The sequence below is a fragment of the Callionymus lyra genome, chromosome 1 (genome assembly GCF_982586985.1).
Source record: "Callionymus lyra chromosome 1, fCalLyr1.hap1.1, whole genome shotgun sequence".
Taxonomy (NCBI): Eukaryota; Metazoa; Chordata; class Actinopteri; order Syngnathiformes; family Callionymidae; genus Callionymus; species Callionymus lyra.
In genome coordinates, this window is record NC_141818.1 from 40502902 (window position 1) to 40514654 (window position 11753).

Consider the following 11753-nt stretch of genomic DNA (forward strand, 5'->3'; position numbering starts at 1 on the left):
TAAAAGTCATAAATGGTTTTGAAAATGGCACGGATTTAATTAACAAAGATTTAATTGAAATTAAAAAATTAAAAAAAGGAGATCGTCCAAGACACCGAGACAGATTTTATAAAAATAAAAATATATATGGCTTCTCATTACTACAGAAAGGCTGTTCTTATCACAGAAAGTTATTATCTTGAAACCGGGAGAAACTTTGGTCTAGATTATAAATGGTGGACGATCAGTGGAAGACGTTTCCCTTCTAGTGTTGCCAGATCCAGGCCATAAAAATCAACATAAAACCTGCCCAAGAGAACATAGTTTTAACTAAAACATAACCTTTGTTGTGTAAAAGAGGGAAGAATAAAGCACAATTTAGATTGATTTTCTCTGTGTATAACATGGCATATACTGTAAATACACTATATACAGTATAAACAAGTCAACTTTGTGTAATTTGAGCATTCATGTTCACGTGTTATAATTTATTATGGTCACGTAAAATGTATGCATGTTATCCAGAAAAAATTGTTTATAGATAAATGATCCTAAAATTCCTTTTTGAACAAAGGAAAAAGAGTCAAAAACTTTTCAAGTCAACGTTTTGTTACTGGAGGTCAGTCCGTCGTCTCCATCCTCTTCTTGGAGACCATCATGGCTCGCTTGATCTGCTCGAACGAGACGAACATCACCACGTTCCACGAACCCAGTCTCAGAAACGAGGGGACAAACCTGCAGCAGAGACACAGATGCTCATCAAATATTTATTTTTAAAGTCACCCATGAAAAGTCCAGTCCCCAAGAAAAGGACATGCTATGGGGATAAAGAAAAGTCATGAAAAATGAAGTTCATCAGGCAAAAAATTCAAAAAAGGTAAAGAAAAGTATCCAGGAAAAATATAACTCACTCAAAAAGTCCAGTCACCAGAAGTCAACATGGAAAAAACTACTGATTGTCTGATGAAACTTAATGAAGCAGTGTTATTATTTTATGGTCCACTAGATGGCGGCACTATTTTCCTTTACTTTGAACAACTGTTCTAATGAAACATCACATCATGTTTAAACTGATGGCGCCACCTACTGACCTCTAAACAAAATGACACTGTTTCATGAAGCTTCGTCAGCGCATCACTAGAATAATGTAGTCACCAGGACACATGTGGCAAAGAGAAAAGAGGAAACAAGAAAAGTCAACATGTAAAAAAAGTCTCCAGAAAAAGTCAACAGGAGAAAAAAGCCAGTGGGGGAAAAAAAACTCACTACTGGGGATGGGGGTGGAGTCGCCGAAAAAGGAAATGCCACCAAAAGAAAAGTCATTGGGTGGAAGAAAAAAGTCAGCTGAGATAAAAGACACCAGCATAGAAAGGTCACAATTAAAAGTGAAAAAAAAATAGCAAATAGTTACTCAGCAAAGTGTAAATAAAGCATCAGACATTAGCACTTGGGAGTCTCACCCTTTGTAGAAAGCCGTGGGCCCCTCTTTGGTCATCATGGTCCAGGCACAGTTGATGGCGCTTCTGTACTGACCCGGCGGCGAGTTCATGTACCGTGTTTTCACCACATCGACCGGGGAAGCTATCACCGTTGTCACGAAGCCAGCGCCGAACGCAGACACGAAGTGGCACGGGAGGTTATCTGCGATGAGTTGACAAGGAGATATCAGCAGCCAGTCACCGGGTTACATAATCTTCAAACAATGGTTGCAAAAATTTACAACTTGTCTGCCTCGTACCAGTGTGTGCTATCAGTGTGTCGTGGTGGGTGTGTTGTCGCCCGGCCAATCACCGGGCTCCTTGTGTTTTATGGCTCAGTGTTGTTATGCGGTCGAGCATCTCCTCTTATGTTGTCGGTAAAAGAAACATGTCTGTTTTTAGTGTTTCCTCACCTGACAGGAGTTTGTGTTTGAGAATGGCTTCTTTGATCAGATCGTAGGTGACCAACTCCGTGCAGTTGACCAGAGCGTTCCTGGTGATGTTGGGGAGCATCCCTAAAAAAAAACAGAAGTTGAAGTTTAATCGAAGGAGAATCACGTGGCCTCGGATATGAAAATATAAAAGACCACCTTTCCAGAGTCCCCGTATTCCCTCGTTCTGGAAGATGTGTTTGTAAGCCTGCATGGTTCCGTTGTACCGTCGGGCCACGCCGTCCAGGTTCACCTGAGCTTGGAATCGGACCTTCACCACGTCTGTGGGCTGCGCGAACGACACCGCCATGGCGCCCGTGGTGCAGCCGGCCAGGATTCGGACCAGAACCCCAGGGTCTGATGAGCGAGAGAAACACGTCGATCGCGAGACCATCGGCTTCATTTTACACATGGTTCAGAAATGGCTGCTGGTGGAACGATGACGAGTGGAGTCGACTTCAATGGCAGGGGGGTCACCCAAGTGAGTGGTCCTCAGTCTGGGGGGTCTTTTTTCTGATCCTCTCGGTCAAATATGATTCATATTTTTGTTGTTTTATGTTTTATGAATTTCACTTTGAATTTTGTCCAGTCTTTTCTAATTTTATGTGTTATTTTATTTTATAAATCGGTTCCATCTTAACCATATAATCAAAGCTTTAGACACTATAATGTCTGAGGTTGAAATTTCGCAAGATTCACTATTAAGGCGAGACCTAAAACCATCTGGAAGCCGAAAACTGTTTACAGACAAGACACCCTGAAGGCAATTTGGGTCCTTCTATGAACCCTGGACCATTTTACGTTCCAGTCTTTCATCTATACCACCCCATGACAGAAAGGATGAATCAATTTGTGGCATTATTCTTTTTAGGCCACAAATATATTGTCAATTTGAAAAGAATAAAATATTTTTAAATTGTAGATTTACAGAGTTTAGATAATAGTTTTTTAATTACACAAAGATACAAAGTGTTACCGGGTGCTGTTTTAAAGAAACAATGTCTTTGTGTTAGCCAGACCTTTCAAGGGTTGTGTGGTGGCATTCAAAAAGAGGCCGTAAAGGCATTAATCATGATTTTTTTTTTATGTAACAAAAATGGGTAGTATTTGTAAAATCTGAAAATAAATTCTATAAAATACTTTTTAAATTTGAAAACAAAATGGTGGCTTACCACCTTTGTCAGGCCTGTAGACCTGCCATCGAATCTTCAAGCCTCCCTATTAAAACTTAAACCACTTAATACTCTCTTACAAAATACTAACAGTAGCGTTGTACTCTTTTCAAATCCCGCTAGATGGCACTATTTCCTTTACAATCTTTAGTTTTGAGATGCTTTTTAAATAAAAGCTCACATGTTTTTTTTAGGCTATTAGTGGATCATGAGGCTTCATGAAGCTTCATCGAACCCATCACGATCCAACACCCTGTGGATGTTCTGATGTCATGAGGGCGCCGGTGTTCATGCCTGACGGGTCACTGGCACTAACCAAACAACATCGTGTTCAAACATCACGGTGATGTTCCTTAAACCCGCCGGAAACACTCACTTTCTCTGCCGCCCGTGTAGAAATCTCGGACGTTGTCGTAGAGTCCGATCCTGACGGAGGCGAAGCACACTTGTCTCTGGAGGCCGGCCACCAGACCGTTGTAGAGCGACCGCGGCCCCTCTGTGCGGATCATGGTGGTGATGGTCCCGAACACGCCTCTGTAGCGGATGTTCTTGGTCGCCTCGACCGAAGCCTTCTCTCCTTGGATCTGAAGACGGGTGGTTAAAAATATCAGGGACGGTGGGGGGTCACGTCTGTGCCACATACTTGCAGGCGGACTTTGGCGGTGTCCAGCGGGAACGTGACCAGGTCGGCGATGCAGGCGGCGGCACCGGCGCTCGCCATCTTCACCCCCAGCGGTGGAGGAACATCTGAAGGCTTCAGTCCCACCATGTTGTACCTCTTAAGCACAAAAAGACAAGTCAGTGTCGAGACATCTTTGGATCCTGAAGTGAAAACTCACAGTGTTTCAGTCGTGGTTTCTTCCTGAGATTATGGTCCATCAAGGGCCGAGCTGCTCTGGAAGGGGGGGATTGTCGCCTTCTCTCCGTGTTTATATGCGTTCACCAGCGGCTTCCATATGACATCAGTGGAGAGGCGTTGCTGCCGGACCGCTTCGGTCCAGACTCCAATCAAAGTCCAGAGAGAGTCAATGTTCAATTTGCCTCACCGTGCAAGCACTACTCAGATAAACAACATGTTTCCGTCTTGCGTTGCCACACCGGTGTGTGGAGAGAAAAGACGCAACCTCGGGACTTTTAAAGGCTTTTTACTTTGGATCTTTAACTGAACTTAATCCACAATTAATTTGCGGCGAGGGGGCGTGTCTTAAAGCAGCCAATCATACAAGAGCTCAACTTTTGATATTAACTCACCGGATTAAGCACATCCTGGTGTTCAGGTTCTGCTCAAGCAGTTTGGCATCCGAGTACTCCCTCCTGAGGGATCAATAAAGTTTTACCTTACCTTACCTTACTGTATAATGAGTGTCGTAGGAAGGAAAACAAGAGGGGCCGCGATGTGACGTGAGATGGGGACTGAAGTTCACTGCAGGGCTGATAAGGGCTTTTGCATCACTGGTGGATCGACCTCAGCACTTTTTTCAGAATACAAGGTTTCGTAATACAATCCTGCAGTAGTTATACTGCATTACTATTGACTCGTACTGATCTGAACGTTCTCAATCCAGGTTCACGACCTTTTCCTCATCAACTTGAGTAACTGTAAATATATGTATCACCCTTTTTTGTTGAAGGGGACATGGCTTTAGATCCTTTCTATAACGTATTTCAGGGCAGCAACAAGTAGGGAAGGTCAGTTTTGTGTCGGTAGTGATATGTTAAGCTTTGTTTTCTAAATGCAGTAGATGGCAATGTTTGCTGAAAAGTAGAATAGATGCTCAAAGCCCAAGATTATACAGCAAAACGTGAATCAGTGGGCTCTGAAAATGATTAGATAGTATGCAGTGAGGAATAGATAGTATGTAATGAGCACTAGATAGTATGTAGTGAGCACTAGATAGCATGTAGTGAGCACTAGATAGTATGTAGTGAGCACTAGATAGTATGTAGTGAGCACTAGATAGTATGTAGTGAGCACTAGATAGTATGTAGTGAGCACTAGATAGAATGTAGTGAGCACTAGATAGCATGTAGTGAGCACTAGATAGTATGTAGTGAGCACTAGATAGTATGTAGTGAGCACTAGATAGTATGTAGTGAGCACTAGATAGTATGTAGTGAGCACTAGATAGTATGTAGTGAGCACTAGATAGTATGTAATGAGCACTAGATAGTAAAAAGTAGGCACTAGATAGTAAGTAACTGTTTTTTATAAAGTGTCTTTCTCAGACCATGGTCACAAAGCACTTAAACAATCAAAAGCTTTAACTAAACTTAAAATATACTTTAAAATACGTTATAAAATATAAAAAGGTCTTAAGATGTTTCTTGAAAGAGTCAGTAGATCATCAAACACAGAGGGAGAGGAAGATCGTTCCAAAGCTTAGGAGCAACAGTCTGGAAGGATTTCTCTCCTCTGGTCCTGAAGCGTGTTCAGGAACCATCAGTAGATTCTGATCCACAGACCTCAGAGCCCGAGCTGGGGTGTAAGGCTGGATCAGATCACTGATGTAAGGAGGAGTCTGACCATGAATAGATCTGAAAGTAAGAACCAGAATTTTAAAATTGATCCTGAAAGAAACGGGCAGACAATGAAGTTTTAAGGCTCAGGGAAATGTGAGTTCTTCTACTAGAGCGGCTCAGAATTCTCGCTGCAGAGTTTTGTATTAACTGCAAGCGAAACAGCTTCTGGAGCTCAGTAGAGCTGGATGTTAGCAGTGAAAATGTGGTAAAAAAAACATCAGGAAATCTCCAAATTATTTTACCCAGGGGAATCAAGTACAGCAAAAACAATAAAGGACCCAAAAAAGAACCTTGAGGGACTCCACACAACAGATCTGCTGATTCAGACCTAATTTGATTGGCAGACACACTGAAACTACGCCGAGAAAGGTATGACGAGAACCACTGTTACACAGACCCTGACATTCCAACTACACCCCTCAGTCTAGTAAGTAGTGAGAACTAGATAATATGTAGTGAGGGATATATATTATGTAGCGAGCTCTAGATAGTATGTAGTGAGAACTAGATAATATGTAGTGAGGGATATATATTATGTAGCGAGCTCTAGATAGTATGTAGTGAGAACTAGATAATATGTAGTGAGGGATATATATTATGTAGTGAGCTCTAGATAGTATGTAGTGAGAACTAGATAATATGTAGTGAGGGATATATATTATGTAGCGAGCTCTAGATAGTATGTAGTGAGAACTAGATAATATGTAGTGAGGGATATATATTATGTAGTGAGCTCTAGATAGTATGTAGTGAGAAATAGATAATATGTAGTGAGGGATATATATTATGTAGTGAGCTCTAGATAGTATGTAGTGAGAACTAGATAATATGTAGTGAGGGATATATATTATGTAGTGAGCTCTAGATAGTATGTAGTGAGAACTAGATAATATGTAGTGAGGGATATATATTATGTAGCGAGCTCTAGATAGTATGTAGTGAGAACTAGATAATATGTAGTGAGGGATATATATTATGTAGTGAGCTCTAGATAATACGTAGTAAGCACTTGATAGAACGTAGTGAGCACTAGATAGTATGTAGTGTGCACTAGATAATATGTAGTGAGGGATAAATATTATGTAGTGAAAACTAGATAATATGTATTGAGGGATATATATTATGTAGCGAGCTCTAGATAGTATGTAGTGAGCACTAGATAATATGTAGTGAGGGATAAATATTATGTAGTGAGCTCTAGATAATACGTAGTAAGCACTTGATAGAACGTAGTGAGCACTAGATAGTATGTAGTGAGCACTAGATAGTATGTAATGAGGGATATATATTATGTAGTGAGCTCTAGATAGTATGTAGTGAGCTCTAGATAGTATGTAGTGAGCACTAGATAGTATGTAGTGAGCACTAGATAATAAGTAGTGAGGGATATATATTATGTAGTGAGCTCTAGATAGTATGTAGTGAGCACTTGATAGAATCTGGTGAGCACTAGATAGAATGTAGTGAGCACTAGATAGAATGTAGTGAGCACTAGATAGAATGTAGTGAGCACTAGATAGTATGTAGTGAGCACTAGATAGTATGTAGTGAGCACTAGATAGTATGTAGTGAGCACTAGATAATATGTAGTGAGGGATATATATTATGTAGTGAGCTCTATATTGTATGTAGTGAGCACTAGATAATATGTAGTGATGGATATACAGTATATTATGTAGTGAGCTCTAGATAGTATGTAGTGAGCACTTGATAGTATGTCGTGAGCACTAGATAATATGTAGTGAGGGATATATATTATGTAGTGAGCTCTAGATAGTATGTTGTGAGCACTAGATAATATGTAGTGAGGGATATATATTATGTAGTGAGCTCTAGATAGTATGTAGTGAGCAGTAGCGGTTTTAGGTACGGGCGAACGGGGCAGCCGCCCGGGGCGGCATTTTTTCATGACATACGGGGGGCGGCACGAGCGCTTGATAACAAAAATTAAAATGCGCCTCTGCAACACGGTTTTGTATGAGGTGTGTGCGCGCGCATTCGTTTTATGTTTTTTATATTAAATGACATTATTGAACATGACATTATATGTAACCCAGCCGTTTATTTGTTGTTTTATGTTTCAATTATTTTCACTGGAATAATATAATTTAACCCAGTTGTTATTTTTGTGTTTTATGTTTTATTACTTTTCAACGCTTGTATCGCATTAAGACACTGTCGCTTTAAGACGGCCATTGTTTTACCTGTGTTGCACGCATGAGACGCGTGGTGTGCAGATGCTTCAGCGGCTCAGAGACTGAGACACGTGTGCGCCATCGCTCCTGCATTTCTATTGAAAACACTCGCTTTTCACTCCTAGGTGAGCCTAAACAATAACTTTATATTATTGTTCATATTTCTGTTTATATTTCTGCGTGTACATGAACGTTGTATCGAAGCAACTATTTAAGTTTATTTGTGTGAAACTTGAAGCATTGTTTTATAACTTTATTCAAGTGTACATTTTCTCGACAGTATTTTATATTGTACTGTTTCACAGACACGCTCCTGCATTTCTATTGAAAACACTCGCTTTTCACTCCTAGAGCTTCGCCTGTTCTTCGCTGGTTCCTGACTGTCACCGAAGGAGGACGAGTAACCATCTGACGACTTCCAGGACCAACTTGAGTATTTCAGGATTGGTATTCACTCTTTTCACTTTTATTTTGCTGGCCGGCACAACAAACATACATTATTTGTTTAAAGACAATACATTTTCCAGCCAAGGAGGGTATTTTGTTTTTGTTTGGTTATTGAATACTGTGTGAAAGTATACTTTGTTTATATTTTATAATAGTTATAATAGTAGACAATAAATATTTATTTTCTCTACTGTGTGTGGTGGATGAATGTGCTTCTGTCTAAAATTATTTTATTTACTGGACTGATAGTAAATTGCTATCAACCCTACCTTTTCCACATTGGTTACAAGTACATTTGAGAACATTTATTTCCTCTAAATTAAACCAAGCTAGAAGTTTCCATGTTAAATAATTATTTATTTATTATATTCATTTAAAGTCTTATTCTTCCTTTAACTTTCTTTTCGAATAATAATCTATTGTTATTAGACTTTAGACTTTCTTTATTGTCGTTGCACAGAGGAGCACAGCAGTGAAAAACTGGCAACGCAATTTCGTTGCTTGGCAACCATTTAAAAAACACGGCATAGGGTGATTGTATAAATATAAATATTAATAAGTTATAAATAGAGCAGTATAATATACATAGAATAAATGAATGTTACAAATATTGCATTAAATAAATGTATATAAAAGTATAAATAAGTAGAAAATAGTGCAACATATATATAAATAGAACAAATAAATAATGTTTTAAATAGTGCATTTAATAGTTGTTATATATACTGTAGTTGTATGATGTTTACATGTTATATCAGAACATTTTAATATCTACATATATGCTGAGGTTTAACTCCCACTACCAGAAATATATATATGTATGTGTGTGATATGTGTCATTTAATTTTTAATATATTATTTTTTCTTCTTCAAAGCCCATTTAAACAGGCACTATAGTCATCATGGTATAAGTATGTTGTATATTCACATTAAGTGTAAATGTCGACGATAAAAAACCTAATTCACTTTTAAAACAAAGTGTAAAACTGTAACAAATAACTTTCCCAAACATGTCCATCACACAGATCTTCACTGGCGCATGCTGTCCATCACTCTTCTCCGCTCAACCCGTGAGAGATGTTCACCTGCTCAGGTTCAACTCCCAGCAGATTGACTGGAGTCCAACCTCTCACATCAGAGCTGTGGTCGAGTGTGTCACAAATGTTTGGCTAACAAGAGGGAGATTGTCGCCTCGACGTCCACTTCAGTCCAGCGACATTTTTTTTTCCACTTTTTAGTTGCTCACATGAAGAGAACTGGAGACATTAGAAGTTCACAACTGGACTCCCTGAGACTTGTGTAAAAGTAATGTTAGGATTGAGAATAATTGGGATTTTGACATATTTTATATATAAAAATAAATGATATAAACATATATTTTAATTCACATTTTTAAAGAAAATTATGGATGAATTGCTGATAAACCCAAAAGTTAAAAAAGGAGATAGAAAGACAGAAACAACAGCGCCATCTACTGCTAGAATCGTGATGCTCGTATAGTTCACGATCCGGGGAATCAAGGATCCATTTGCGCATGTGAGTTGGATTAAAAATACACAACTTTATTTAAATAGCCGGTGAAAAACCGTCACTTTGAGACTCAAAGCGTCGATTTTTATGGAAAATAACAGATAAATAATTCATCATGTCTTTACATTCTACTGGTTTCAATCAAGATAACTATTAATATATTATTTAACAAATCACAAATGTTTCGTTGGACAGAAAAAAATGAGATTACTTAAGTGTAACATTCATGTTATTTCTTTAATAACCTGTGTGATGTGATGTGATGGATTTGATGTGATGCGCTGAACACACCTGTGCAGCTCATGGACATGATGTTGTGCTAACAGGTGAGTCTGTTGCTGAGGTTTAAACTTTGTTACATGTAAATGATACTGAAAAAAGGGGTATTTTTAGAATAATAATAATTTGATCAGATAATAATAATGTGATTTTTTTGGCATACCAAAAAAAAAAATGCAAATACAAATATTTGCATCTTTTTTTTGATATGCGCATGCGCATCTTTTTTTTGGTATGCGCATGCGCATCTTTTTTTGATATGCGCATGCGCATCTTTTTTTGGTATGCGCATGCGCATCTTTTTTTGGTATGCGCATGCGCATCTTTTTTTGATATGCGCATGCGCATCTTTTTTTGACATGCGCATGCGCATCTTTTTTTTGGTATGCGCATGCGCATCTTTTTTTGGTATGCGCATGCGCATCTTTTTTGATATGCGCATGCGCATCTTTTTTTGGTATGCGCATGCGCATCTTTTTTTGATATGCGCATGCGCATTTTTTTTGATATGCGCATGCGCATTTTTTTTGGTATGCGCATGCGCATCTTTTTTTGACATGCGCATGCGCATCTTTTTTTTGGTATGCGCATGCGCATCTTTTTTTGGTATGCGCATGCGCATCTTTTTTGATATGCGCATGCGCATCTTTTTTTGGTATGCGCATGCGCATCTTTTTTTGACATGCGCATGCGCATCTTTTTTTGGTATGCGCATGCGCATCTTTTTTTGACATGCGCATGCGCATCTTTTTTTGGTATGCGCATGCGCATCTTTTTTGATATGCGCATGCGCATCTTTTTTTGGTATGCGCATGCGCATCTTTTTTTGATATGCGCATGCGCATCTTTTTTTGGTATGCGCATGCGCATCTTTTTTTAATATAATTTTTTTTATTTTTATTTTTTTTTTATTCCTTTTATATGTTTGTTTGTGATGTGTAGTTATGCGTTTGTGTGCATGTCACTGGTGTGCGCATGTGTCAGTGTGTGTCTGCGCAGTAGGTTTTAGGTACGGGCGAACGGAGCAGCCGCCGATAACAACAATTAAAATGCGCCTCTGCAGCAGCTGTGAGTGAGAAGAAAGGAGGGGCGCGGGGGACACTTCACCTCTGGGTCTCTCCAAATGATCGGACGGGGGGATAATATACTGTAAAGTCAGTCACACGATGAATTTCTTCCATATAACGCACGTTTCATTCATAATATTATATATACATGTATATATAATTCCTGCACGTTGATGATTTTGCATCAAGGAAGGCCAGAAAGGTCAACTTTTAGCGTGTTCTGGTCTCATTGGAACAGTGTAATATATATATATTTTTCGAGTGTGTTATTTATGTGATGAAGGATTTGTGCTATTAAGAATATTGTTCCTATATTTTATTTGTATATTATATTTTATATATTTTTTTTTTCATTGATACATCATATATTTTGCAATATTTATTTATATCGAATACATTCAGAAAGTTTATACTGTTTTGTGTAATAAAATACATCGTTACTGTAAGATATTGTGACATGTCTGATGTCTACCACTGGTAGTGAGCACTAGATGGAAAGTATTATAAACCAGACACTCAGTACATACAACCTCTATCCTCACTACTCTCTACTGAGCACTAGAAAGTATGTAGTGAGGGATATATATTATGTAGTGAGCTCTAGATAGTGAGTAGAATACACTAGATAGTGAGTATTAAAAACCATATCGTAAGT

The 11753-nt window shown here is 38.7% G+C and overlaps 1 protein-coding gene across 1 annotated transcript; it reads right to left on the bottom strand.

Annotated features, from left to right (window-relative positions):
* Positions 1-584: 584 nt before the first annotated feature.
* Positions 585-3983, bottom strand: ucp1 (uncoupling protein 1). The gene is made up of 7 exons (XM_087807596.1): positions 3900-3983; positions 3704-3838; positions 3437-3644; positions 2048-2245; positions 1871-1972; positions 1440-1620; positions 585-714 (listed from the first exon to the last, which is right to left on the bottom strand). The coding sequence occupies exons 2-7, from the start codon at positions 3827-3829 to the stop codon at positions 600-602; spliced, it is 930 nt and encodes a 309-aa protein (XP_087663722.1). The 5' UTR covers positions 3830-3838; positions 3900-3983; the 3' UTR covers positions 585-599.
* Between the last annotated feature and the right edge of the window lie 7770 nt (positions 3984-11753).